The sequence below is a fragment of the Giraffa tippelskirchi genome, chromosome 13 (assembly GCF_054371585.1).
Source record: "Giraffa tippelskirchi isolate mGirTip1 chromosome 13, T2T-mGirTip1v1.2.pri, whole genome shotgun sequence".
Lineage (NCBI taxonomy): Eukaryota > Metazoa > Chordata > Mammalia > Artiodactyla > Giraffidae > Giraffa > Giraffa tippelskirchi.
In genome coordinates, this window is record NC_137287.1 from 107,501,248 (window position 1) to 107,528,373 (window position 27,126).

A 27,126-nucleotide genomic window follows, 5' to 3' on the forward strand; every position below is an offset into this window, starting at 1 on the left:
AGATTGACTGTTTAAAAAACAAAACAAGTGTTGATGAGAATGGATAAATTGGAACTCTTGTGTACTCTTGGTGGGAATGGAAAATAGTATGGCAATACTTCGAAAAATTAAAGGCAGTATGATATGACTCAGCAATTCCACTCTGAGTATATACCCAGAAGAACTGAAAGCAGAGACTTGAACAGATGCTTTGTACACTTATTCATTGTAGTATTATTCACAATAGCAAAAAGGTGGAAGCAGCCCAAGTGTCCCTTAATAGATAAATGGATAAACAGAATGCATACACTGTGGACATTTAAGAAAGTCATTCTTCAACCTTACAAAAGAAGGAAATGCTGACATGCTATGACATAGATGAACCTTGAAGATGTAGTGCTAAGTGAAATAAGCAATTAGAAAAAGGCAAATGCTGCGATTACACTCTTAACAAGGAACTCAGTCAAATTCAGAGACAGAAAGTATAATTGATAATTGCCAGGTGTTGAGGGGAAGGGAGAATGGGGAGTTAATAGTTTAATGAGTACTGAGTTTCAGTTTTGTATGATGAAAGTGTTCTAAAAATGGATGCGACCACCAGTAAATGTACTGCACTGGGTCACAGAGCTACACACTGAAAAATGGTGAAATTTTGGACTTCTCTGGTGGGCCAGTGGTTAAAAATCCATCTGCCAATGCAGGGGAAACAGGTTCAGTCCCTGCTCCAGGAAGATTCTACCTGTCTGGCAACTAAGCCCATGTACCACAACTGCTGAGCCCATGTGGCCCTAGAGCCCATGCTGTGGAACAAGAGAAACTACCTCAATAAGCCGCCCAGGCACTACAACTAGAGAGATGCTCCCACTTGCTGCAATTAGAGAAAGCCCGAGCTCAGCAGTGGAGACCCAGTGCAGCCAAAAATAAATACATAAATAATTTTCATAATTAAAAAAAGAGTAAATCCTAAGAATTCTCATCACAGGAGATTTTATTTTTCCTTTTTCATATTCTTCTTTCTTTTCTCTTTATTGTGTCTATCTCAGAAGGTGGGTGTTAGCCGATTCTACTCTGGTAAACATCTCAAAATATACGTAAATCAAACCATCATGCCGTGGACCTTAAACTTACACAGTGATGCACACCATTTTTCAATAAAACTGGAAGAAAGTTATTCAGCACGAGTCTCCCCTTCCTTCCCTAACTTGTGGCTTTATTCCTCACCAACAGCAGACATGGTTTCATCTCCTGGAATACTCTCCTCCTTTCCCCTCTCTCTTCCTCTTCTTAACTCCTACTCTTCCTTCCGAGTTCAGTTCCCTAACAGCCCAGATCAGACTCCCATTACAATCCTCTGCCACCAGACCCAGCAGGCTAAAAACTTACTTTTTCTGTCTCTGACTCCAGGCCAGGTATTCTTCCAACATTCTGTGATAGAATGATCTATCTCCAGCACTGCATGCCATCAGGGAGTCTGTAAAATAGGTTTTATATCAGTGATGCATGTCCAAACTGGAGTGAGCTGGTTAGGCTTTACTTTAGGTTTGCATAGGGGAGGAAAACTGGTTCAGAGGAGGGAGGGCTGATAATGTGAAAGTTAGGACGAAAGGTGTACACCCATGTCAGGTATATGGCCATCCCACCAGGTGCGGACAAAGAAATGTCTGTTGTAATGTGTATCATCTTTAGGGTCCAGTCCCCCTCAACCTACTGAAACACAATCTTGGGATTGGGTTGTGGTAGAAGACAACAGCTATGGTATTCTGAAAAAACTTCCTAGGAGATTCCATTGTTCACCTAAAGTGGAGAGCTACACATGAATATTGACAAGTATGCAAAGGTTGTTCTGACCCTATCGCTGCTATATTTAAGGTTAAGAGTGCAGATTAAAAAAGAAGTCCTGCACTGGGAGGAAACATCCTCCATGACACAAGGAGGATCCCACCTGCTGCAATTAATACCCAGGGCAGCCAGATAAATAAATAAAAATAGGGGAAGGGAGAGAGTGGGACGAATGGAGAAAGAAGTAACAACAAATACACACTATCAAGTGGAAGATGGATAGCTGGTGAGAAGTTGCTGTATAACACAAGGAGACCAGTCTGGTGTTCTGTGATGACCTAGAGGGGTGGGGTAAGCTCAGGAGGGAGGGGACATATATATAATTATAGCTGATTTGCTTTGTTGTATGGCAGGAACAACACTACATTATAAAAAACAACTAAAGTAAATAAAAAGGGACTTCCCCTGCAGTCCAGTGGTTAAGATTCCTCCTTCCAATGCAGGAGGCTGGGGAAAGATCTCTGGTGGAAGAACTAAGATCCTACATGCTACGGGGTGGGGCCAAAAAAATTTTTTTTAAGGATGAATGGATAAACAATATGTAATACGTCCATAGACTGGAATAGTACTTGGCAATAAAAAAGAATGCAATTCTGATATGTTACCAAAAAAAAAAAATTGCAGGTTTTTGTTTTGTTTCTTGGTCGCCTGGTCGCTCCTCTGGTTTGCGCGATCTTTGTTCCGGTACCAGGGATTGAACCAGATTCCACAGGAGAGAAAGCACTTTGAGTTCTAACCACTGGACCTCCAGGAAACGCCCCAGGGTGCAGATTTTGAAATCAGTCAGACCCAGGTACTAGCTGAGCGGTTCAGAGCAAGTTACTTTGCCTCTATAAACGCACCACACAGGACCCATGTGCCTTGTTACTTTGTAGTGTGCGCAGAGCACCACCTGGCGGGCTGGCCGAAACGCTGATTATGGGCCCCACGCCAGAATTTCTGATTCAATGAGTCTGAGTGGGTACTGAGAATTTGAATTTCTAATCAAGTTCTAGGTAATGCACCTGCTGCTGGTCCAGACCCACACTTGTGAATCACTCTCCAAGCGCGTAGCGAGGACACGATAGATGCTGCTGCTGCTGCTGCTGCTAAGTCGCTTCAGTCGTGTCCGACTCGGTGTGACCCCATAGACAGCAGCCCACCAGGCTCCGCCGTCCCTGGGATTCTCCAGGCAAGAACACTGGAGTGGGTTGCCATTTCCTTCTCCAATGCACGAAAGTGAAAAGTGAAGGTGAAGTCGCTCAGTTGTGTCCGACTCTTAGCGACCCCATGGACTGCAGCCTACCAGGCTTCTCTGTCCATGGGATTTTCCAGGCAAGAGTACTGGAGTGGGGTGCCATTGCCTTCTCCAACACGCTAGATGAATGCTCAGATATTCTGATACTACCTTTCTCCCCTGAGGAGTCCTCAGCTGGTTGCAACAAGCTCGAAAGCCTTAGAAATAATTTCCCCTCTTTGGATCGCAAGGCTCACATCTGTCAAAAGAGGACGCTAGGCATGAAGAAACACTTAAGTTACCACTACACAAAACAGTGAACTTTCTGAACAAGGTCCTAAGGGACTTGAAAGGTTAGGGGAAAACAAGCAAGGGCTAAACCCTGAGGGGCAACTTGGGGCCCCCGGGGAGCAAGGCTTGGGCTACAAAGGACGCCTCGGGTAAGGCAGGGTCGTGTTCTGCCCCGCTGCTCGAGGGACAAGCTGTGGCGGATTGGACGAAGCTCCTGTTCAACCTCGCTTTCCTCGGTGACATCCTTCCTGTATTTCCGCAGCGCCTCCTCGCGCTCACGGCGTCGTCGTCACCAAGATTGTCCCTTCCCTCTCACCTTACTGCGGGGCCAGCGGAAGCTTGCCGTCACGTCCCCGCGTATAGTGCGCTTGCGCCGAAGCGGCGGCTGTTCCTGAGCTCGGACAGCTACGTGGCCGCCGATTGGCTGCGTGTGCACGTCGCGCGGCGCTGCGTGGCTCCGCCCTCCGCGCGCCTGGTCTCTACCGAGCCGACCGAGCCGGGTTGCTTGGCCAAGTGCAAGCTGTTGGAGGGGCGCCGCTGGACCGATCCGCTGAGCCTGTCGTTCTCGCCGCCACCGCCGACCTGCGCTCCGTGACCCGCGACCCCAGACCCCGACCCCTTTTAGATAGGCCCGCGCGCCCCAGGCCCGGCCCGGGCGGCGCGACGGGAGGATGAGCGGCGGGCGGCGGAAGGAGGAGCCGTCTCAGCCACAGCTGGCCAACGGGGCCCTCAAAGTCTCTGTCTGGAGCAAGGTGCTGCGGAGCGACGCGGCCTGGGAAGACAAGGTGCGGTGGGGACTAGCGGGGGCGTACGTTCGAGGAGCCGGCTGGGACTCGGGGACGAAAGGACAGGCCCGATCCTGCCCCTGCCCCGGTCCGAGCGCGGCCGAGTGTTCAGGGTGGCGGGGCGGGTGGCCCAAGGGTGTCGCGGCAAACTGCGCGGGCCCAGCTGTCAGGCTCGGGGCTCATCACAGAGTGGTCGAGGGGTGAAATCACCTGGGTCACGCGAGAAGCCGCAAGGAGGGGCGGAGGAGTTGTCCCCGCAGGCAGGTCGCGTGCTTGAACGGCAAGACTGAACTGAGTTCGATTCGATCTCCGCCTTTTAGTGCCAGCAGGATCTTGAGTAAGTGACTGATGTTGTAGAATTAACTGCCAGCGTCGTTGGCACGAACAGTAACCGGAGCAGACTTCTATTGAATACTTACTATGTGTCCGGTTCTCTCTGTGTATCATCTCACTTGAGTCTCAGAAAAACTCTGAAGTGGGGTACCTGCTGCGTTAAAGTGCTTAGCCCATAGTGAGGCTCACTAAAGGTGAGCTGCTCTTGCTTTCCTGTCGAATGAGAAAACTGAATACCCTAGTAAGGGTGAGAGTTAAGAAGGGAGACAGAGACCACCTTTCAGGGGCGAGCGTTCGTGCATGCGTGTGGTGGGGTGTAGGGGTCGGGGAGAGACCACCAAATGTGTATGAGGAATGGTTGGGGAACTTCAAGATGTCCTTACTGGTCACATGCATTCAGAAGATCTGAGTGTGAGCACTTCCCCACCTCTGCTGCATGGTGGGGAAGGAACTATTGCAAATAGCTTGGTTCCAGTTGGCCTGAAAAGATTGTTATACCTGCAATCTTTCCCTTGTTTTTTTTTTTTGTCTGTTTGTTTGAATGATGAAATAGGTTTTCCTGGGGTTCCTGTAAGGGGGCGGGGGTGAACGGGAGGTACTTCCTGAAAGTGCCCTTGTCCTGCCCAGCTGTTGTAAAACCTTTCTGATTTGCTGTGTCATGTCTGTCTTTCTTTGTGTAAGGACTGGTTTCTGCAGTCCAGGGAAGGTCGGAAACCTGAATCTTCCATGTTCTTGTATGAAAATTAGATGTGCTGGCTCCTTCTTCACTTTTGTTTCTAATTCAGCCTCTCCTTTGTGACTTACTTAGAATTCCTTGTGTGGGGAAGTGGTAGTGAATTGGTTCACAGACAGCCCTTCTGCCTGTGGCTAGTCTGTCCAGGTATCCCCAGGTCAGATAACTGGCCAGTAGCTCAGTTACTGTCACAGCGATTTCATTTTCGTAGCTTTGAAAAAAAAAAGTAAATGATTTTTCTAAAATTTTTATCTAGAGTACAACACCCTGGAAGCCATCACTTAGGATAAGTAAATATATCATCTGTTTTTAAACCACAATTTAGTACAAGAAGATGTGGAGATTTGAGAACCAAAAACCATTGTCTTGGGGGGAAATTTCTCTGGAAGATGAATTGAGCAGAAAGCTTTTCTGTTCCTCACCTGTTACAAGAGACTCTCTGACTCTTTGACCTCATGGACTGGAGCCCACCAGGCTCCTCTATCCATGGGACTTACCAGGCAAGAATACTGGAGTGGGTTGCCATTTCCTTCTCCGGGGGATCTTCCCGACCCAGGGATTGAACCTGTGTCTCCTGCATTGCAGGCAGACTCTTTTACCATCTAAATCACCAGGGAAGTCCCAAGATAAGTAAATATATATCATTTTTTTTAAACCACAATTCAGTATAAGAAGAAGATGTGGAGATAGGAGAACCAAATACCATTGTTTTGGGGGGAAATTTCTCTGGAAGATGAGTTTAGCAGAAAGCTTTTCTGTTCCTCACCTGTTACAAGAGGTTCTCTTGTGGTACCCCCTCCAGATAATGCATACATTCTCTCTTTTTTCTACAGGATGAATTTTTAGATGTGATCTACTGGTTCCGACAGATCATTGCTGTGGTCCTAGGTGTCATTTGGGGAGTGTTACCGTTGCGAGGTTTCTTGGGAATAGCAGGGTAAGTCTTGGGGTTTTTTTGTCTTTCTAAGTTTCTGTGTGTGTGTGTGTGTGTAATAACTAAAGCAAAAAACTGGCCCCATGATGGCCCTCCTGGGTCTGATGCAGTACTCCTCAGTTCAGCAGGCCTGGGAACATCTTGGGTCAGGATGTTACCTTTACGAAGATCTGAGTTAGTTTATTCATTCATGGGTCCATAGTGACCTCATGCAAGAGGTTGCTATATTGCCTGTTGGTGACAGGCATCTAGTTCTGACATGACCTTTGTTGTCTGGGGAAGTTTGGTAGGTGGAAGAGCTCCTGTACCTGATCACTCCCTTGTGCACTGTGCTGGATGTCCTGAATCTTGGCTTTGGCAGAAGTTGTTTTAGGTCCCTACTTTTTTTTTTTTGGCCTTGCCACATGGCATGCGGAATCTGAGTTCCCAGACCAGGTATTGAACTCGTGTACCCTGCAGTGGAAGCACTTAACCACTGGACTGCCATGGAAGCCCCAGGTCCCTACATTTTACAGGCAGCGAAAAAGTAGGAGGTTTGGTCCTTCTTCCTTTATTGTGCACCTGTGGCCAGTGGCAGCATTTGACACCAGCCCCTGGTCATGGCTCAACTTGTTAAGAAGTCACTGCATGCCCATCAGGTTGATTTTAAAAGATTTGTGGGAATTGTCTTAAGATGGGAGTCGTGGGCAAGTTGTGGTAGGAATGGACAAGCAAACCTCTGGCCTTTTCTCTTTTCACACAGGGAATACAAACTGTCAGTACTCAACATTGGAAAATCACATAGATGTGTTAACTGTGATCACATGTCTTATTTCCTTACTCTGGGGTGAAAAGTGTGAAATCATTTCAAACTCATTTGAGTTGGCTGTTTTCTCGGAAGGTAACCGAAAAGGAATGTACAGTCCTCTCTCCCAGCTAAAGAGGTTTTTGATTTATGATGCTGAGCAAACTATTTGTCCAAGGAAACCATAGGCTTTATCCTCCAAATCACTCTTGACAGAGTGGACATTTGATGAGGACTCATTGAGATGCAGGCAGGACCTGGGGTTCACAGAGGTCTTCTCAGGGTGGAAGTGATATGAAGATACTTACCACATTTTTAGAATGTTGGTCACCCCATTTGAGCTTCCTGTGAGACAGAAAGGCAGGTACCAGGAAAATGGCCAGAGACAGCAGAAGTCAATCTAAAAGCCAAAAAAAAGTAGTCTCCTGTCTTCCCCAGATCACTTTTCTAGGAGAGGGTAACAGTGGTTCGAACCCCCTGCGCCTGTCTTGTCTTGCAGGAGCCCTGAGGGACTTCTCTGAAGTCACCCAATCTGGGAATAATATAGCAAAGACTCACACTAGTCAGGGTTCCCTGTTGGCTCAGTGGTAGAGAACCCGCCTGTCAATGCAGGAGATGCGAGTTCGATCCCTGGGTCAGGAATATCCCCTGGAGAGGGAAATGGTAACCCACTCCAATATTCTTACCTGCAGACTCCCATGGACAGAGGAGCCCGGCAGGCTACAGTCCATGGTGTCGCAAAGAGTCGGACACAACTGAGCAACTAACACACGCGCACACAGCCCCCTGCCCCCCACCCTGATCCAGCATGCTTGTGTCTTTGCCCATACATTTGCTGTGTGGTTCTCTCCTGCTTACAATATAGAATTGATGCCCATCCTTAAATCTCAGTGCGGAGACTTCCAGTCCTTTCCTGACCCCTCCCCCTTGACCACCAGACATTTAAATGCTGTGACTTCACTTTCTACTTAGTGTGTGACCCTTGGCAGGCAGGCCCAATGTCAGCCATTTTCTCTGTCCCTGTCCTCCTTTGTCTCTTTCACTTGTATTTCCCTTTCTCATCTCATTAAGCAACCACTTTTACAGTAGGAGACTAAATGAGCTTAGTAGCTGAGCCCCAGTGACATTTCTAAGTCCCATTAGTAGGCTCTGTCTAGAGCCACTAACTCAGCCTGTCCAGAATGGAACTCCTGTCAGAGGGACATGGCCAGATTGGCTGGGTCCCCAGATTTCTAGTAGCAGATAAGGATGTGGCCATGACATAGCTAAGCCAAGGACTGTAATTTGTGTGATATCCCACGAAAAACCATCTGTCCATCCTGACTCCCTGCTTCTGTTGCTGGACCCATGGTTCTCCCAAGCACTTAGGCTCGAAGCCTTCGGGGCTTCTTGCCTCCCTATTCAGCCATTTTCCCAGTCCCTGTCCTCAAACTTTGTTTGTACTGATGTCCTGAAACAGGTCTAAACAAGTCTCCCAACTCCTGTTCTTTCCAGCCTGAGAAAGCCCGCACTGACTACTCACACCCTGCCTCAACCTCATCTTGCTCAGACAGCCTCAGGTCTATAGCACACCCCCTCCCCGCCTTACACAAGGATTTACACTCCTATCATCACACTGCCCTACCATGGCCCTGCAGCAGCTCACACTTCATCCGCCAGGAGGAACCTGTTCTCTTTGCATTTTCCACTGCAGCCTTCAGAAGGGGTGTGGCCTAAGGCATATAGTCTCCCGTAAGATTAGGCGCTATAAGAGGAAAGATCATAAAGGAAGTTTTGATCACTTTATGAATATTACTTTTACACAGCTACAGTACCAAGAGATCAGTAGAGCACAGTGCTATGTTACTGTTCTCCGTATTCTGATTCTTGCATCAGTTAAATCATATGTGATGGGGGTCAGAGACCTTTCTGAAACCTCTGATTTCAGTCCACTCTGACTGTTGTTTTTGCCCCCCTCATAGATGGTGAGCTGACGGCTGGCACTGCCATGTTCACCTTGCATCAGGTGCAGTAGCTGCCAATGAACATTCAGAAATTGTCTCCCATTGGGAATTATGCAGGGGCTGCTTTACCATGCCCTTGCTTGCCCGACTAAGCCATGAAGCAGCAGCTTCACATGGGTTTTTTCCATGGCCGCCCTCCTTTCCGAGCTGGAACTACCTGGAGGCCGTCAGGAACTGGTCCTATTTGGGATTGTTCAGCAGCCTTCTGTCTTACTTCAAGGGGGCTTGGAGAACTTACATATGCTTGCTGATCAACTAAAAAGAGGGGTTTTTTTCTCTAACACAACCAAGTGGGCAGCTCCACTGAGGACCTAGGTGTGTTTTCATGGATCATTTTATCTGCCCCCATGACACGGTTAACTGTGCAGCTGCCAGTGCCCTGACGGAGCTGGACCATGTTGGTAGTTCTGGGTCCTCCACACCTGCAGCTCATGTTTGGTGCTTGTCCTCCCTTGCTCTAGGTTCTGCCTGATCAACGCGGGTGTCCTGTACCTCTACTTCAGCAACTACCTGCAGATAGACGAGGAAGAATATGGTGGCACGTGGGAGCTCACGAAAGAAGGATTTATGACATCGTTTGCCTTGTTCATGGTATGTGTAACTGAAGATTTCACAGCAAGGTTTGTCATTTCCTGGAGCTCTCAGTTATTCAAGGGGAGCCCTTTGATAGTTACATTGTGTGATTTGCGTACTGTTTTTTCAAGGCTCCTGAGGCTGGAGGGCCTTTCTTGAGTTAATGTTGTCTCATAAGATGTGGGGTGATGCACTGTGTAGTCTCCCTGTGGTGAGTGAATGCAGGGCTCACTGTCAACTTTTACGTCTAATTCTCAACTCTGGCTGCATACTGAAAACTGGGAAACATTTAACACATATATTCATAATAGTCCCCAAAAGGAAATTTTTTGCATTTGCCATCACCTGACAAATGGCTGGATAAAATGCTGTATATACAGTAGAAATACTGGGCCATAAAGATGACTGAAGTACTGGTATAGGCTCCAACATGGATGGGCCTTGAAAACATGATGCTAGGTGAAAAAAATGCAGACACAAAAGGCCACATGTTGTGATTCTGTTTATGTGAAATGTTCAAAAGAGGCAAACCCATATGGATAAAAAGTGATTAGTGGTTGTTAGGACACGGGTGGGAAGGGGAATGGGAAGTAACTGATGACGGGAATAGGTTTTGTTTCCAGGGTAATGAAAATGCTCTAAAATGTTTTCACAACTCTGAATATACAAAAAAACCTCTGAATTGTATATACTTTAAAGGGGTAAACTTTATGAACAATGAATTACATCTCAAAGTTATATTTTAAAAGTTATAGACCCTAGCCCAGACCGATGATTCAGAATCTCTGGGAGGTGGCACCTGGGCATCTCTGTATGTTTTTAAAGATCCCAGAAGATTGCCAAGGACAGTCAGGTTTGAGAACCTCTGCTTTGATATGAAGCTGACAGGGTATGACATGAGTTCTGTTTTCATGTCTGTTGCTAATCCTAACACTTCCTAGCAGTACAGTTTGCTTTACCTCCATCATTTGCACATCTGTAATTCTAAGCCCTCGCACTGTTTGGCAGGAGAGACTTGTCCAGGGTTCTTGGGGAGCATAAGAAGGTGGTCCTGGGTTCTACTGGAGACATCTTGTTTTCAGTGAAATTATGTAAGCCCCCAAGCAGCTTGTGCATTGGCTAGCCCCCAGGAAGTCCACTGTGTGCACTTTGTTAGGACACTTTTGTTTTGTGGAGTAGGAGCCTGTGTTGACTCTGGCGGTGAAGGGACCTGTAAACATTGCTTCTTTCCTCTCTAGGTCATCTGGATCATCTTCTACACTGCCATCCACTATGACTGACGGTGCACGGCCCCCGCCTGCTCCCTGTCCGGTCCAGAGGACCCTCTTAGTCACAGCAGAGAAGCATGATTGGTAGGGGCTCCCCAGCCACGTGGAACCCGGAAGACCCATGTTTCCTGGACCGAGAATCAGTGTGTTGGGCGTCAGTGTCTTCTGCAAGGGTTGCGACCTGAAACTTTTTAAAGAACCATCCACCTTTTGGAGAAGCACTTTTGAACTATCCATCGCCAACCGTTTCTTCTTGGAGACCATCATGAGATACCTGTTTGCCAATTGGAGCTGTCCTTTAATTTGCTGCACCTCTGGATCTGGATGAAACATTAAATTGTCTTCCTTCTCCATCAGGTGTAGTTTTTAAACTACCAATCACGGGCATTTCAAGTCTTCTGAAAACAATATGGCAGTATGTGCATGGTCCATAGCACAGTACAAGCAGCATCTGATAACGGTTTTCATTGTAGAATGTTTTCAGATACTTGAATAAATCAGATCTTTAATTGAGACCCTGTTGATGATACTGGTAAAGCCTTTCCCACCTCCGCTCTAGCTTCAGAACCCAGTAGGGTAATAGAGGCGGTGGCCTCCCCTCCCCTTCCTTCTTCCCTCTTCTCTCTGCTCACTTAGCAGCTTCAGCCAGACCCCTTTCCTTTCATGGACAGCAGGGAAATGGAGGACTGGAGTTGGTACTGGCGGTGGCCTTGACTTTGTGGAGAGAGGGCTCACCACCCTCTGATGCCCCTGCCCAGGGAACGTGACTAACCTTGCTGCAGTGTGCTGGGCTCACATGGTGTCGTTTTGCATTTGGCCACAAGGTGGCGAGGCTGCTGTAGCCAGAAAAGCGTATCAGGTTTAAAGGATGAGCCGCACAATGAAACAGACCTGAGAGCTAGGACCGGCCGGAGAAGGGGCTTAACGGGGATGTGGAGGACCTGGACTGTCAGAGGTCTTGCTCTTTGGCATGGCGGTCAGGTGGGAGCTGGACAGCCCAGGTTCTGCTGCTGTTTAAACCACCCATCCCCTCTGCTTTCCTGTTCCTTCCAGGCTGCAGTCCTACCTTCAGAGGTGTGGTAGCATTCTGAGTGAGACTGGTCAGTTTTCTTTAAATGGTTACTTTTTCCGCCCTGATGCTGGTGGTGGTTTTCTACCTTGTGGGAGGAGTTGTGGGATGGAGAATGACTCTCAACAGGCAGAAGAGGATGACACTGGAAATCCCAAACTCAGGAACTGATTGGGTCAGACCCCAGAGGACATCTGGTCTCTTTTGGAGTCCTGGCCCTGTTCTTAACTGCTCTAGACTTGAACTAGAGGTTGTAGGCCAAGTCATCACACTGGGAGGAGGTTAAGTGACTTCTTAGGGCTACGAGGGGAAGGAACAGAGGATACTGGTGGGACCCTGGATGTGCCTCTGTGTCCCAGCCCTCCCTCCCCCTCCGTGCAGCCTTGCCTCTGGGGTGCTCGCTCAGGCTGAGCTGAGATGGGACTCTAGGTGCTGCAGCCTTGGTTCCCCTTTCGCCGTCTGCTTTCGCCCTTGGCATCGTCCAAGGAGGTGTCGTCAGTCAGGCTGATGTAGGAGTTCAGGGCCTCCCGGAGCCCCTCACTGAGGAGGGATTCCTCCCCTGCGGCAGATGCTTCAGAGAACAGGAGGGAGCTGTGGAGAGGGGACAGAGCTGGGTCGGGAGCCTCAGCCTCCTCCCCGCCCCTACCACACAGTCCCTGCTCTCAGAACCTGCTGAAAACCCCCTGGCTCCCTGTTCCCTGTCAGATCAGACCCATGCTTGACCTCACTCAGGGCTGGTACTCTGTTGTATCCCATCTTGTCTGCCCTTCCATCCTGGCCACCTTGGTGTCCAGGCATGCCCTATATCCATGCCCGCTTTGGCGTCCCTGCTGGTCCCCCCAGCAGACCGGCTGAGCCTGGGCTGGCCTCTGAGCTCAGACAATGCTTAGTGGCTCCCAGGTGTCCATGAAGGTGACACCCCCAGTCCAGGTTCCCAGGGGTGGGTCCTTGTAACTCTTTGTTCCACCTTCCCATTCCAGGGGCCCCTCACCTGTCCAGCTCTTTCCAGTTGAGTGGTGTCGCCTGCACAGTCACAGGTGGGGGTATGGCCTTGCCAGGAAGTGGGCCACCCTTCCACAGGGCACAGGGCTCCTTGAGGAGGCAGCAGATGTCATCCGCCAGCTCTGAGGAAGAGACCTAGACCTTTGACCTGGCCGACTCCAGCCCCGCTTCCCTCCCCAACCAACCACCCTCACCCTGACAGCCTTCCACACTTGGCTGGTGGGATTGGGAGCCCCAAACTGTTCATCTGGAAGCTGAGATGCAGTCAAAGATTCTGGGCTAACTGGGGAGACTTAATTTACTGTGTGATTTTGGGTAAGTTGAGGGACCTCTTTGAGCCCCAGTTTTCTGATTAGGAAAGTGCTTTGGAAAGAAGAAAGCTAAGGAATGATTAGTCTCCACTTGTTCAGTCAGTATCTGCTGCCTGGAACAGCTGTCCAGAAACCCCCTGATCAGTTTTCTCAGCAGTGGTCTTTCCTCTCTGCCTCTGACACTGTGCTGTTACAGGATAGGCACCAGAAGATGCTGAGAATTGACTAAATTCCACAGTAACAACAGCTGTGGGCCTAATTCTTGCAGAGAGAACCGTGTCAGCGTGGGAGACCTTGACTCAGAACCACAGTGGTGGGTGAGGTACTGGCCTGCACACCCACAGGACGTCTGTGTGGCTATGTTGCTGTGAGATGAAGCCGGGGCTCCCAGGCTGCATTTCTTGGCACAGGGACTGGCGTGGAGAAAGGAGTGGTCCCTCTTCTGTCTGGATATTCTCCAGCAGGTAAATTGTCCAAGAGATGACTGACTGCCCCCAGAGCCCAAATTCCCATCTACTCATATGAGGCGGGGGGCGGCCGTACCAGAGTAATGGTCCACCAGGGCCAGGAGCGAGGGGAAGGTGAGGCGTGGTGAGATGTACAGCCAACCATTGTCAAGGCGCTGGATCCTGTAGTGTCTGATCCGGTCCCAGGAGGCAGGGCGGCTGAGGCGGACTGAGAGGGAGTAACAGCCTGAGGAGGAAAGACTCTGGGTGGGACTAAGGCCATGCTGGGGCCCAGCCCTGCTCAGGATGGGAGAAGGAACATGTGAAATGGCCACAGAGAGTGGCCACCAGGCTCAGACAGAAGGGGAGGGGGAGGGGAAGGACAAAGACTTGCTCTCTTGTTCACAAATGACAACACGTTCATAATAGCTAGGGCTCTCGTGAGGATGAAATGAGGTCATGCACACAGAGTGCTCAGAACAGGGGCTGCCACAGCTGAAGAGAGTACTAAGTGTTGGCTGTTATTATAAAGACCCAAGTGGGCAGAAGTGTTAGAATGTGATCAGTAGATGTCAGCAAGGATGCGGAGAAAAAGGAATTCTTAGCTTGCTGGTGGAAAGGTAAGTCAGTATAAGCCACTTTGGAAACAGCTGGCATTAACTAGTTGAGTTGAACATGCCGATACCTCACAACCCAGTGGTTCCATCCCAGCATGATCCCTTGCCAATACAAAACCAAAAACATTCAGAGCAGCATTGTTCAGAAAAGCCCCAGACTGCAAACAGCCCATATGCACTCAAGAGAATGGTAGATTCTAGAAAGTAACACTATTCAGTCAAAGTGTTAGTCGCTCAGTAGTGTCCAACTCTTTGTGACCCCATGGACTGTTGGCTGCCAGGCTTCTGTGTCCATGGAATTTTTCAGGCAAGAATACTGAAGTGGGTTTCCATTCCCTTTTCCAGGGGATCTTCCTGATGCTGGGATCAAACCCAGGTCTCCTGTGTTGCAGGCAGATTCTTTGCAATGTGAGTCACCAGGGAAGCCCCACTATTCTGTAGTAAAAGTTAATAACCACAATGCACACAAGCGTAGGTAAATGTTTAAAATAATGAGCAGAAACAGCAAGTCACAGAAGAATACATTCAGTATGATTCTGTTATATAAAGTTCAGAGGCAGCCAAGACTATATTGACTATATTGCATGTGTGGCAAAGCTAGGAAGAAAAGAAACTGATCAACACAGTGAAGCAGGAAAGGGGCTTCAAAGGTAATGGTGCACAGCTTCTTAAGCTGATAGGTGGGCATATGGGTGTTGCTTTTATTATTAGTCTTTTAACCAGTCCATCCTGAAGGAGATCAGTCCTGGGTGTTCATTGGAAGGACTGATGTTGAAGCTGAAACTCCAATACTTTGGCCACCTCATGCAAAGAGTTGACTCATTGGAAAAGACCCTCATGCTGGGAAGGATTGGGGGCAGGAGGAGAAGGGGACGACAGAGGATGAGATGGCTGGATGGCATCACCGACTCAATGGACATGGGTTTGGGCGGACTCCGGGAGTTGGTGATGGACAGGGAGGCCTGGAGTGTTGCAGTTCATGGGGTTGCAGAGAGTCCGGCACGACTGATCGACTGAACTGAACTGAACCTATTGCTGTTGTTCAGTCACTAAGTCATGTCCGACTCTTTGCGACCCCATGGACGGTAGTGTGCCAGGCTCTCGTGTCCCTCGCTGTTTCCTGGAGTTTGCTCATTCACGTCCACTGAGTCAGTGATTCATGTCCACTGAGTCAGCTACATAACCAGCTTGTCCTCTGCTGCCCTCTTCATTTGTTTTCAATTCTTCCCCACATCAGGGTCTTTTCCAATGAATTGGCTCCTTGCATCAGGTGGCCAAAGTATTGGAGCTTCATACATGAATGTTATATACACTGATGCAAGTGACAGAATTTTTCCAGTTTTTTGTTTTTTTTTTTAGGGGGGTGGTGGTGGTTTTGGCCATGCCATGTGGCTTGTGGGATCTCAGTTCCCAGACCAGGGATTGAACCTGGGCCATAGCAGTGAAAGCCCAGAATTCTAACCACTAGGGAATTGGCTGTTTTAGTTTTTAAAATCAACTTTATTGAGATATAATTTATATAAAATGAAAATGCAAATATTTAAAGTGTATAGATGATAGGTTTCAACAAAAAATAGATAACTGGCCATGGTTGAAAAAGAGAAAAAAAGGACTATATAAAATCAGATGGTAAAAAAAAAAAAATCAGATGGTAACGATAACCCCATATGCGAGACAGAATAAGAGACACAGATGCATAGAACAATTTTATGGACTCTGAGGGAGAAGGTGAGGGTGGGACATTCTGGGAGAATAGCATTGAAACATGTATATTATCATATGTGAAACAGAACACCATTCCATGTTCGATGCATGAGACAAGGGCTCAGGGCCGGGGCAATGGGATGACCCAGAGGGATGGGATGGGGAGGGAGGTGGGTGGGGGGTCCAGGAAGGGGAACACATGTAAACCCATGGCTGATTCATGTCAATGTATGGCAAAAACTATTACAATATTGTAAAGTAATTAGCCCCCAACTAAAATAAATAAATTTATTAAAAAAAAAAAATCAGGCCTAGAATAGTAATTTTCAGCAGATGAGGATACATATGAGCGCTCTCTATAACTTTAGAGTGGGATTCATTTCTTCAGTCAACACTTCATCAAAGCGAAAGGGGGGCTCCCCTGGTGGCTCAGTGGTAAAGAATCCCCCTGCCATTGCAGGAGACATGGATTAGACCCCTGATCCGGGAAGATCCCACATGCCGAGGAGCAACTAAGCTGGTGCGCCACAACTATCGAGCCTGTGCGCTACAGCCCAGGAGCTGCAACTGCTGAGCCACATGCTGCAGCTTCTGAAGCCGCATGCCTAGCGCCTGTGTTCTGCGACAAGAAGCCACCACAATGACAAGCCCACACACCACAGTGAAGAGCATCCACAGCCAGAGAAAGCCCATGCGCAGCAATGAAGACCCAGATAGTCAAAAATAGATAAATAAAATTAGTTTTTAAAAAAGCCAAATAGGAAGAGGGTTCTTTAGTGGTATAATAGTAATAATCTATTATTACTATCTAAGGATCTAAAGCCATCTGTAGCTTTCATTTATTGGGTGCTTACTATGCACCTTTTATATGGGATATAATTCTCATAACCACCCTATGAGGTAGGTACAATTATCCCCACTTTACAGATGAGAAAACTGGCACAGAGAACCTGGAAGAAGAGGCAGTGACCTGTCACTTAACCTTCTCCTGTGGAATGCCAACAGTATGCAGGAGGGAATTTCCCAAACCACAGGTACTGCTTGGTTTTAGGAAGCTTTTACTCTGAAGAAGTGGTCTAAATACTCCATTAAAAGGCAGAGACTTTCAAACTGTATTTTAAAAATACAACTACTTGGGACTTCCCTGGTGGTCCAGAGGCTAAGACTCTGAGCTCCTAATGTAGGGGGCCTGGGTTCGATTCCTGGTCAGGGAACCAGATCCCACATGCCACAACTAAGACCCCATGTAGCCAAATAAATAAATATATATTAAAAAAATATATAACTACTTGATAAACACATTTTGACTATTAAAACATAGGCTAAAAGATGAAAAATATGTATCATGCAAACATTAACCACAGGAAGGCTGAAGTGATTATATTAATATCAGAAAAGTGGAATTCAGGACCAACAATATTGTCAGAAATAAGAAGATGTCCTGAATTTGTATGCACTCAATCACAGAGATTAAAGATACAGAAGCAAAGTTGAGAGTACTAACAGAAGAAAGAGATGTCCATAATCATAACTGGAGATTTCAACGCTCCTCTCTCAGTACTTGATAGGATAGAAAACCAGTACGGAAATAAAACAGTTGAACAATGCAATCAGTCCATTTGGCTTAATTAACAAACATTGGACCCAACAAGTGCACATGGAATATTCAAGGCAGACTGTAGACTGGGCCATAAAAACAGAAATTTAAAAGTATTGAAAGAATTAAAGGTATGTTTTCTGACTACAACAATTAAATTATAAATTAATAACAAAAAGATATATGGAAAATTCCCAGATACTTGGAAATACCCCAGAGATTGAGGAAATCACAAACAAAATTAGAAAATATTTTTAACCAAATAAAAATTTGTGAGCTCAGATAAATCAAGATTTAAAAGTACGTTTGTAGCTTTAAACCTTACATTTGAAGAAAAGAAAGGCATAAAATAAAGTTTCTACCTTAAAAAGCTGGAAAAAATAAATTTTTGTAGAAGGAAATAAAGCAGAAATAAAAAATAGAAAACAATAGAGAAAAATAAAATGCTGATTCTTTGAAAAGATTTAAACCTCGAGCTAGATTGATCAAGAAAGAAAGAAAAAACCACACACACACATTGCCAACATCAGGAAGAGGGGACATCACTATAGAATAGATCCTACACACATCAAAAGGGTAAGGGCATAAACAACTCTATGCCAATAAATTCTACAACTTGGATGAAATGGACAAATTCTTAAACGACACAAATTACCAACACTGATGCAAGAAATAGAAAATTTGAATAGACCTATATCTATTGCAGAAGTTGAATTCATAATTTTAAAACTTGCTGCAAAGATGACTCTGGGCCCAGATGGCTTCATTAGTGAGTCCTACCAAACACTTAAGAAGAAATAATTTCAATTTTACACAAATTCTCTTAAAATAGAGAAGGTAACATTTTCCTACCCATTTTATGAGATCACCAATTAACTTGCTATAAAAACCAGACAAAAACGTTATGAGAAAACTATAGACCAATATCCCTTATATATATATACACACACACAAAAACCCTTAACACACTGTTAGCAAACTGTATCCAGCAATATATAAAAAAGATAACACAATATGACTAAATTGGCTTTATCCCAGGAATACAAGTTGATTTAAAAATTGAACATCAGTGTTAATTCACTATATTAGTAGAATAAAGGGGCAAAAAACGATCACCTGGAGAAATGTAGAAAAATAATTTGACACAGCTCAATTATGATTTTTTAAAAATAAAACTACAAATAGAAGGTGTAATAGTTTCCTATGGCTGCTGTAACAAATTACCATATATTTAGTGGTTTAAAACAACAAGAATGTATTATCTTACAATGGTGGGGGACATAAATCTGAAATGGGTTTCACTAAACAAAAATCAAGGTATCAGCAAGCCTGTATTTCTTCTGCAGTCTCTAGAGGAGAACCCCTTTCTTTGCCTTGTCAGTTTCTAGAAGCCACCTGCATTCCTTACTTCATGGCCCCTTATTCTATCTTTATTCTTACCCTCTTGTGTCCCTCTTGTAAAGACCCTTGTGATTTCATTGGGCTCATCTGGATAATCCACCATAATCTCCCCATCTCAAAACCCTTAGTCACGTCAACAAACTCTCTTTGGCAATGTAAGGTAATTCACACTCACTGCTTTCAGGGATTAGGACCTGGACATTATTGGGGAACTATACTGCTATCACAGAAGGGTACTTCCTTGTAACCTGACATAGAGGATCTGTGAAAAATCTATAAGTAATATCATACTTAATGGGAAAGACTAAATTTTTCCTTCCAAAGATTAAGAACAGAGCAAGAATATTCTTACCACTTTACTTGTTATATACTACAGGTCATAGCGAGTGCAATCAAGACAAGGAAAAAAAATGAAAGATCTATGAGTTGGAAAATAATTAAACTATTTATAGATAATGTGTGATCATATATGTAGAAAATCCTAAGAAACCTACAGAAATGCTACTAGAACTAATAAGTGAATTTAGCAAGGCTACAGGCTACAAAGTCAGTATACTTTGAGAAGTATGGTGTAGGGTTCCTGCTTCCTTTCCTTTGTCTTCTACTTGACTCTGGAGACACCTTGACTTTGTATCTTTAAGAATCTCTTCTGGGGCTTCCCTGGTGGTCCAGTGGCTGAGAGTCCGCCTGCCAATGCAGGGGACACTGGTTCAATCCCTGGCCAGGGAAGATTCCACATGCCACAGAGTAACTAAGCCCATGTACCACAACTACTGAGCCTGTGTGCTGCAGCCGCCGAGGCCTGCTCACCTAGAGCTTGTGCTTTGCAACAAGAGAAGCCACTGCAACGAGAAGTCCGAGCACTGCAACATAGAGTGGCCCCTGCTCACCGCAAAAACAGAAAGTCTTTGCAGCAGTGAAGACCCAGAGCAGCCAAAAGTAACAAAATTTTTTTAAAAAAGAGAAGTATCTCTTCTGGAACTGTGCTGTCACCCTGAAAAAGCTCTCTGGTTGGGAAAGGGCTACATATCTGAAAGTAGTCTCTGGAGGCCAACCAGTGAGCTGAACTAAGTGACCAAGTTCCTCTATGGGGCCTGGTTCTCCAGCCACCCCATCTTGGCCACTGTCACCACAGTTACCAGAAGCAGGAAGGGTCCTCACAGCTACACTGAGAACCTGACTGGGAGACTCAGATCATAAACTCTGTCAACCCCATGTGGGGACAGGTCTCCTACCAAGGCTACCTGTGACTGCTCTGTGGGCCTGGTATCCTGCTCTCCCATCCCCCTGCATGCTGCAGCCAGTCCCAAATATCTACTGCTGTCTCCCAGCTTTAGGACATCTTTTAAACTTGGACTTCCTGGGTTCATATCCCATAGAGTCACACCCTATAACATCCCTGCATACTATAACCCTACCTGTGTCTCTAAGCCATTATTTGACCTCTCAGATTTGTTTCTTCATCTATAAAGGGGGATAATAATTGTCCCTGTCTCAGGAGATTGCCACAAGGATTCAGATGGTAAAGCAGATAAAACATTCAGCAGGGTCTGGCATATAGGAAGCATCCAATACTCCTTATCCGTTCTCTGCTTCTTTGCTCACATTGTTCCCTTTATATGGAACACTCTTCCACCTGAGTCAACACCAGTCTTCCTTTTACAACTCAGTCCCTACTCAGACAACTCTCCAGAGCTCGTTCTCTGCCTGGGAGAAGCCCCAGCTCTCCCTCAACACTACCCCACCCATCATATAACCAACGGTGAGCCTCACGAGGGATGGTTCTAATTTATTTGCCCACCATCTTTCCATCTCAGAAAACGGCAGCACGATTCACCCATTACTAAACTCCTAACCCCAGCATCATCCCTCACAGCTTCCATTCTCTCTTAATCTCCCTTCCAGCCCTACCGAAAAACCTGAATGTACTGGCTACGTTCAGAACAAATCAGGAAGCCAATCACTTCTTACTGTGGCTTCGCACTTTCGCCTCATCCCTTGCCAGATCCTCTCTTTGCACAGTACAGGGATCAGATCATGTCACTCCCCTGCTTAGAACTCTCCCTGTCACATTTAAAATAAATCAGAAGCCCTCACCCTGGCAACACCTTGTGTGACCTGACTTTCCGTGACCTTGAATCTGCTCCAGGCACACACCTGCCTCCCGCAGAGGATGCACCTGTTTGCTTGGTTCCTCCTAACTGCTGCTTTATTGTTCCTTTGTGGCACTTGCCATGCTGCTGTGTGTGCTCAGACGTGTCTGACTCTGCGACTTCATGGACTGCAGCCCGCCAGGCTCCTTTGTCCATGGAATTTTCCAGGCAAGAACACTGGAGTGGGTTGCCATTTCCTACTCCAGGGCACTTGCCACGATCAGACGCTTAATTACTATTTGTTCACTATCCACATTGCCAACTAAACTGTGAGCAGGTATTTTGCTTTTTCTGTTGTTGAATGCCCACCACTTACAACAGCGGCTGGCACAGAGTCACCATGCAATATTTACAATATTTGAATGAATTACTGAATCTCAGTGATGAACACTGGACACAGCCATGATTAAAAGCAGACTTGAGGAGTCCTTGCCACCATTTGTACTCCAACCGCTGTGAGCACAGATGGTGTGAGGGGGCAGTCTACCCTAGCCTGGTTCTTCACCCTCTCTCCTCCCCTCAGTGTACATACATGCACTCATTCACTCATCCCTTTATCCAGCAAATATCTGTTGAGCAGGAGCTGGCACTGTGCGAGCCCCGGACACAGGTAATCAGATCTCCTTTCTCTGGGGCACGTTCTGTGGGGCATGTGCCAGGGATGTCTCATTGGCACATGCTTCAGCCAGAATTTTCCTTTATGGTCCTAATCCTTATGGTTAGTTCCCCTGCTCTTAGACCACACACCCGACTTTGTTTTAAGAAATAAATGTATTGTGGCTACAGAAGAGGTCTTTTCAGGTAGCTATGGGAATCGAGAGCAAAAGGTAACAAACAGCCTGGGGACATGATGTTGCAATGGGTCGTGAAGGATGAGTAGGAGTTGGCCAAGTGGAAGAACGGAGGAGGGGGCTTTCCAGGCTGAGGCTCATGTGCAAGGATGCAGCAATGGAAAGAACAAGGAGTGTTTGTTCATGGAGTGTTCTGGTAGGCAGTGGGCCGGAAGGCAGGCTGTGGGAGCTGCAGCTGGTGCAGGGCCATTGGGAGACCCATGGGGGAAAAGGCAAGGTACTGGGGTTGCAGGAAGCTCAGGCAGGCTGAGCCAATGTCACAGGCTGACCTGCAGTGACCTGTGGGGTCAGGCACCATGTTCTCCCAGGTGTTCTGATGTTGATGCCAAGAGGAGGGGAGGGGTCCACAGTGGTGTGAGGACTGAACTTCCACTGAGACCTCTGAGAAGCTAAGAGCCTGGAGGATGCTGCACCTTGGACCCTCAACCGTCTGGAGCCTAAGGGCAGGAACCACAACTTAGCAGGCCTGACTCAGAGGAGATGCTTACAAGCGCTTCTCAGCTGACAGAATGCACAGAGGTGAGCCCCTCAGGGGCAGGAAGCGTGTCCGGCTCATCAATCTCTTATGCTCAAGAGTATCAACACACAGTAGCAAGGCTAGAGAGTGGTACTCTTGGGGTCTCGTCCTGGCGCTGACCTCTGGAACAGTCCTGGGACCTCCAGAAGCCCTTAGAGCCCCTTCACAGACCAAGATTTTCAGCCTGACTCGGGCCCTGCCATGGCTCCTTAGAACACAAAGTATGCCAGAGGGACTCTCAGGAAGATGTAGAGGACTCTTCCCCTCCCGACTCCAGGCCCTGAATTGTGTTCTTGGGAGCTCAGTGCCCCAGGACTTCATCCTTGGTCCATCCACAGGCTCAAAGCCCCTGTAGAATTCCCCTCCCAGAGGTATGTCCGCACCTTGGGCCAAAGAAAAGCTGAACCTGGTCTCACACACTCAGTCAACAGTTAATTACCATTATATATGACAAGATGCATTATGCAAACATGAAAAACACTGTCTCTCATTACTTGATTTTGGGTTCCCTAGATTGGAACTGTGTTTTCAAACTTAAAAGAACAGGAGAATCGTCCGGAGAGCTTGTGACGGAAGCAGATTTCTGACCTCTGTGCCCCACAGTCTTATTCGGCAGGTCTGCGGTGGGGCCCAGGAACACACTGGTAAGATGTTTCCCTGACGATTCCTGTACACTCGGGTCTCAGAACCACCATCCTACAGCGTCACTTGGGCCCCTACAGCTTTAGTGTCAAACTTTTTTTTCGACCACAAACCACAGTACAAAATTTTACACTGTGACCCAAGACACAGTTAAAATGATTGAAAACAAAAGTTTGATGAAGTAGTATTTTCCCCAACCCCAGTGAGGCACCCTAATGTTTCAGCTGTACTTCACTTTAAACACTCACCAGTCCGGATTCACCAGCTTAATGGGTCTCAACGTTGGCTGTACATCAGAATCACCCAGGGTTGGGGGTGGGGGGCTTTTATAGCTTCCAGGGCCCAGGCCACACCCCTGACCAATTAAATCAGTAACTCTGGGGGTGGAGGGCAGGTGTCAGTAATTTAATAAATCTCCCCCAGATGATTCCAACACATAACCAAGGTCTAGATCAGTCGTGTCCGACTCTTTGCGATCCCCTGGACTGTAGACCACCAGGCTCCTCTGTCCATGGGATTTCCCAGGCAAGAATACTGGAGTGGGTTGCCATTTCCTACTCCAGGGGATCTTCCTGATCCAGGGATTGAACCCGCGTCCCTTGTGCCTCCTGCATTTGCAGGCGGGTTCTTTACCACTGAGCCACCTGGGAAGCCCATTAAGGTCTAGATAGATCTTAAAGTGCAGTCCCCAGGCTAGCAGCAGCAAGCATCACCTGCGAACTTGTTGGACAGGCAAACTCTCAGGCCCCAGACTTACCAAATCAGAACTGCCTGGACCAGGTCTTTGGTCTAATAAACCCTCAAGTGATTCTGATGGCCACCCAGGTTTGAGACCCACTGGTCTATAACCACCGAATTAACCTGATTTCTTGACCCACAAATGGGTCGTGACCCATTTTCTTGACAAGTATTCTCCAAAACGAAGCCCCAGATGAGAGATCAAAAATTAGTATTGGGAAACTGCTGCCTTTCCTGTAGAATTGGCAATTTTCTTTCTTTTTTGATGAAAGCTGCCTTCTTTACTAATCCCTTCTGGCGTTGCTGTGGGAAAACTTAGAGTCAAATCTAATCTTAATCCCAACAGTTTTGTGGATCCTTAGAGATCTTATGGATCCTTTACACCTTAAACTTATACAGTGCTGGATATCAGTTATGTCTCAATAAAACCGGAAGGAAAAAAAAAAAGACCCTACGGATTCTTATCTGCTTTCTCCTTTATTTCTCCACTGGTTCCTCCTGTATATATACCTTCTTAGAAAAGGGGCAGAGTGGCAATAAGTTCCGGTCACTACGCTCTTGGGGTTCAACCAGGCCAGAGAAGGGGTGGGGGTGGGGCAGCTGAGCACTGGAGCACTTCCTGTGGCTTCTTAAGCTCACTGGGGCCTGGTCTGCAGCACCCCTGCCCCCAACAGCACCGCTACGGTTTCCTGTTTGTGGCTACTGCACTTGAGCCAGCCCCTGACCCTGGTCAGCCTATGGGTGTGTGTGAGGAGGTGATGCTGGTACTTTCTGGAAAACAGTAGGAGGGGCTGGAGAGAGGTGGAGAGGGGAGGGAGCTCCCGAAGAAAGGAAAGGAGAGGCAAAGATGTGCTGGAAGGAGCCCCAGGAGGGAGACTTGAGTAGGGAACTGAGTACACCCCTGACAACGCATCAAAGTTAGTTCAGTTTAGGGCAAGCACAGAAAGCCCATCCTACAGAGCCTCTTCCCAGTCCATCCCTGAGGGTGCAATGAATCACCATTATCATCATAGGTGGGCCTCTCTTGGGGGTCTGAAGTGAGATGAACCTCAGATGGGTTTGAATCCCAATTCTGCACTTACTATCTGTGTCTCCCTAGGCAAATCGTTTCTCTTCTCTAAAAGTCTCAGTTTCCTCATCTGTAAAATGGGAACATTGGAAGTACAACCCCTGCCCCTGCAACAGGGCTGTGCGAAGGCAATTAAAGGGCCTAACATAAACGTGAACACTGTCCCTCTCTGTCCCTGCTGTAAGGGACGCCCGGCTGCAGTTCAGAGAGTAAGCAAGGGTATCAGAGACAGACTTGACTTCGCGTTTTGTTTGCAAAGGCCCTGAACCTGGGGTGGGAGAGGCCCCATTTGGATGTGCAGTATGACAGGTCTCCATCTCTCTGTGGGCCTCTGTTTCCCCATCTGCACAGCAGAGAGAGGAGGGGCATGAGGTGACTACTGGTGGGTTCTCTAGTTCCAACTGGCTAATGACCCAAAGCACAGAGACCTTGTCAACTTGTCAACATTTTGCCAAGAGATCAGGATCCTGTTGTGTTTTGGGGAGGAGAAATCATTGCTGGTCAAGGCAGGGAATGACTATACTCTCCTATGACTATATGATTAGTCCTGGTTGCCAAAGCATTGGCTGAGCCTGGATCCCTTCTGTGGGCAATTCACACCCACTTTTGGAAATGCAGGTCATTGCTTCATTTTTTTTTTTAATATTTTCATTTATGTATTTGGCTGCACTGGGTCCTAGATGCAGCACACGGGATCTTTAGTTGTGGCATGCAGAAACTAGTTCCCCAACCAGGGATCAAACCCTGGGCCCCCTGAGTTTGGAGCCACCAGGGGAGTCCCCTTTCCCCATTGTTGATGGGTTCTCATGGCCGCAGCATGTGGTCAGTTAGTCAGGCTGCCCCACTCTGAGGCCAGTCTTCAGCCCTTCACATCTGGCCTCCCACCACTACCCTTGAGTCACATCACACCTGGCTCTTGGCACGACAGGGACGAGCCCAGGGTGGCGCTGAGCTTACCCACCTCTCCTGGTCTGGCTCTCCCGGATGAGGAAGGCCCCTCCACGGTTCCCAGGCAGCAGCAGCAGTTCCTCAGCTTTCTCCCGGCTCAGGCCCTCATACAGCCACCTTGGGGTGGGGAGAGACGGTCAGGGGTCAGCCAGGGGGTGGGGGGGCCAAGACCCTACTGGAACCTCTCCTGCCTCTGTGGACCTCCAATTCCAACTGTCCCATGGAGAGCTGGCCTCGGGGTCTCTCAGACCCCACAGCTGTGTCCTGGTCCTGGCTCTAGGGCCCTCAGACGACAATCTCACGGGGTCAGCCCCAGTCTTTTCTGACTGGAGACCTCATTCCTAAATGGCCAGGGTCTGGAGGCAGGTTAGGTGATCCCAGATCCTCTCCTGCCACCCAGTTCCCCCAGCGCCCCTACGCCATTCACTCACATTTCTAAGCCTTCACCTCTCTAAGAATTGTTCTTATTTTTTTTTTAAGTTTAGTGAATATTTTATTTCAACAGTTTAAAGTTTAACTATGTAGTCAAACGGTGTGCAGGTGAACATTTACTCATTATCACTGAAATCTCACTTCCACTGGAGCTTATTTGTGGGTCGAAAGTTTGGAACTAGAATGTTCAAGACATTCTAAAATTTTGAGGAAAAAAATCACATAGCCCACGGACCTCCATACATGCTTCCAATGCTAGGATTCTTGCTAATTCTGAGCCCACATCTTACTTCCTCTCTTCAATTAATCCCTCACTCATATATGTCCATGAGGGGCTTCATTGCCATGGAAAGTTCAAGGAAGTTTTACAGGAATTTTTTGGCGTACTAGTCTATCTGCTTCACACTGTCCCCAGAGTCATTCCTGGGTTGTTGCTGTTGTTCAGTGGCTAAGTCGTGTCCAACTCTTTGTGACCCTATGGACTGTAAAATCTGTCTAGATCTCATAGACAGAGTGCCTGATGAACTATGGACAGAGGTTCGTGACATTGTACAGGAGACAGGGATCAAGACCATCCCACGGAAAAGAAATGCAAAAAAGCAAAATGGTTGTCTGAGGAGGCCTTACAAATAGCTGTGAAAAGAAGAGAAGCGAAAAGCAGAGAAAAGGAAAGATATTCCTATCTGAATGAAGAGTTCCAAAGAATAGCAAGGAGAGATAAGAAAGCCTTCCTCAGCGATCAGTGCAAAGAAACAGAGGAAAACAACAAAATGGGAAAGACAAGAGATCTCTTCAAGAAAATTAGAGATACCAAGGGAACATTTCATGCAAAGATGGGCTCAATAAAGGACAGAAATGGTATGGACCTAACAGAAGCAGAAGATATTAAGA

General features: G+C 47.2%; 2 protein-coding genes and 1 long non-coding RNA gene across 5 annotated transcripts in view; 1 reads left to right on the forward strand and 2 right to left on the reverse strand.

Moving 5' to 3' along the window:
- The window catches only part of LOC145533185 (uncharacterized), an 11,504-nt gene extending 7,138 nt beyond the window's left edge, over window positions 1-4,366 (reverse strand). The window contains exons 1-2 of the long non-coding RNA XR_014073906.1: window positions 3,642-4,366; window positions 1,363-1,450 (exon numbers count right to left, since the gene is read on the reverse strand). This is a non-coding gene — a long non-coding RNA (uncharacterized LOC145533185). The remainder of the gene's footprint in view (window positions 1-1,362; window positions 1,451-3,641) is intronic.
- Window positions 3,800-11,253, forward strand: RAB5IF (RAB5 interacting factor). Of its 3 annotated transcripts, none has more exons than XM_081560153.1 (4): window positions 3,800-4,110; window positions 6,010-6,113; window positions 9,359-9,513; window positions 10,706-11,253. In XM_081560153.1, exons 1-4 carry the CDS (start codon window positions 3,997-3,999, stop codon window positions 10,744-10,746), a joined length of 414 nt encoding a protein of 137 aa, XP_081416279.1. In that variant the 5' UTR covers window positions 3,800-3,996; the 3' UTR covers window positions 10,747-11,253. The 3 variants fall into 3 exon arrangements, with proteins under 3 accessions (XP_081416279.1, XP_081416282.1, XP_081416281.1); XM_081560156.1 differs by having other exon boundaries at window positions 9,359-9,492; window positions 10,709-11,253; XM_081560155.1 differs by having other exon boundaries at window positions 9,359-9,488; window positions 10,709-11,253.
- SLA2 (Src like adaptor 2) overlaps window positions 9,960-27,126 on the reverse strand; it is a 28,319-nt gene continuing 11,152 nt past the window's right edge. The window contains exons 5-8 of the mRNA XM_081560139.1: window positions 25,817-25,920; window positions 13,664-13,813; window positions 12,799-12,931; window positions 9,960-12,398 (exon numbers count right to left, since the gene is read on the reverse strand). Coding sequence (XP_081416265.1) covers window positions 12,233-12,398; window positions 12,799-12,931; window positions 13,664-13,813; window positions 25,817-25,920 — 553 coding nt within the window. The 3' untranslated portion in view covers window positions 9,960-12,232. The remainder of the gene's footprint in view (window positions 12,399-12,798; window positions 12,932-13,663; window positions 13,814-25,816; window positions 25,921-27,126) is intronic.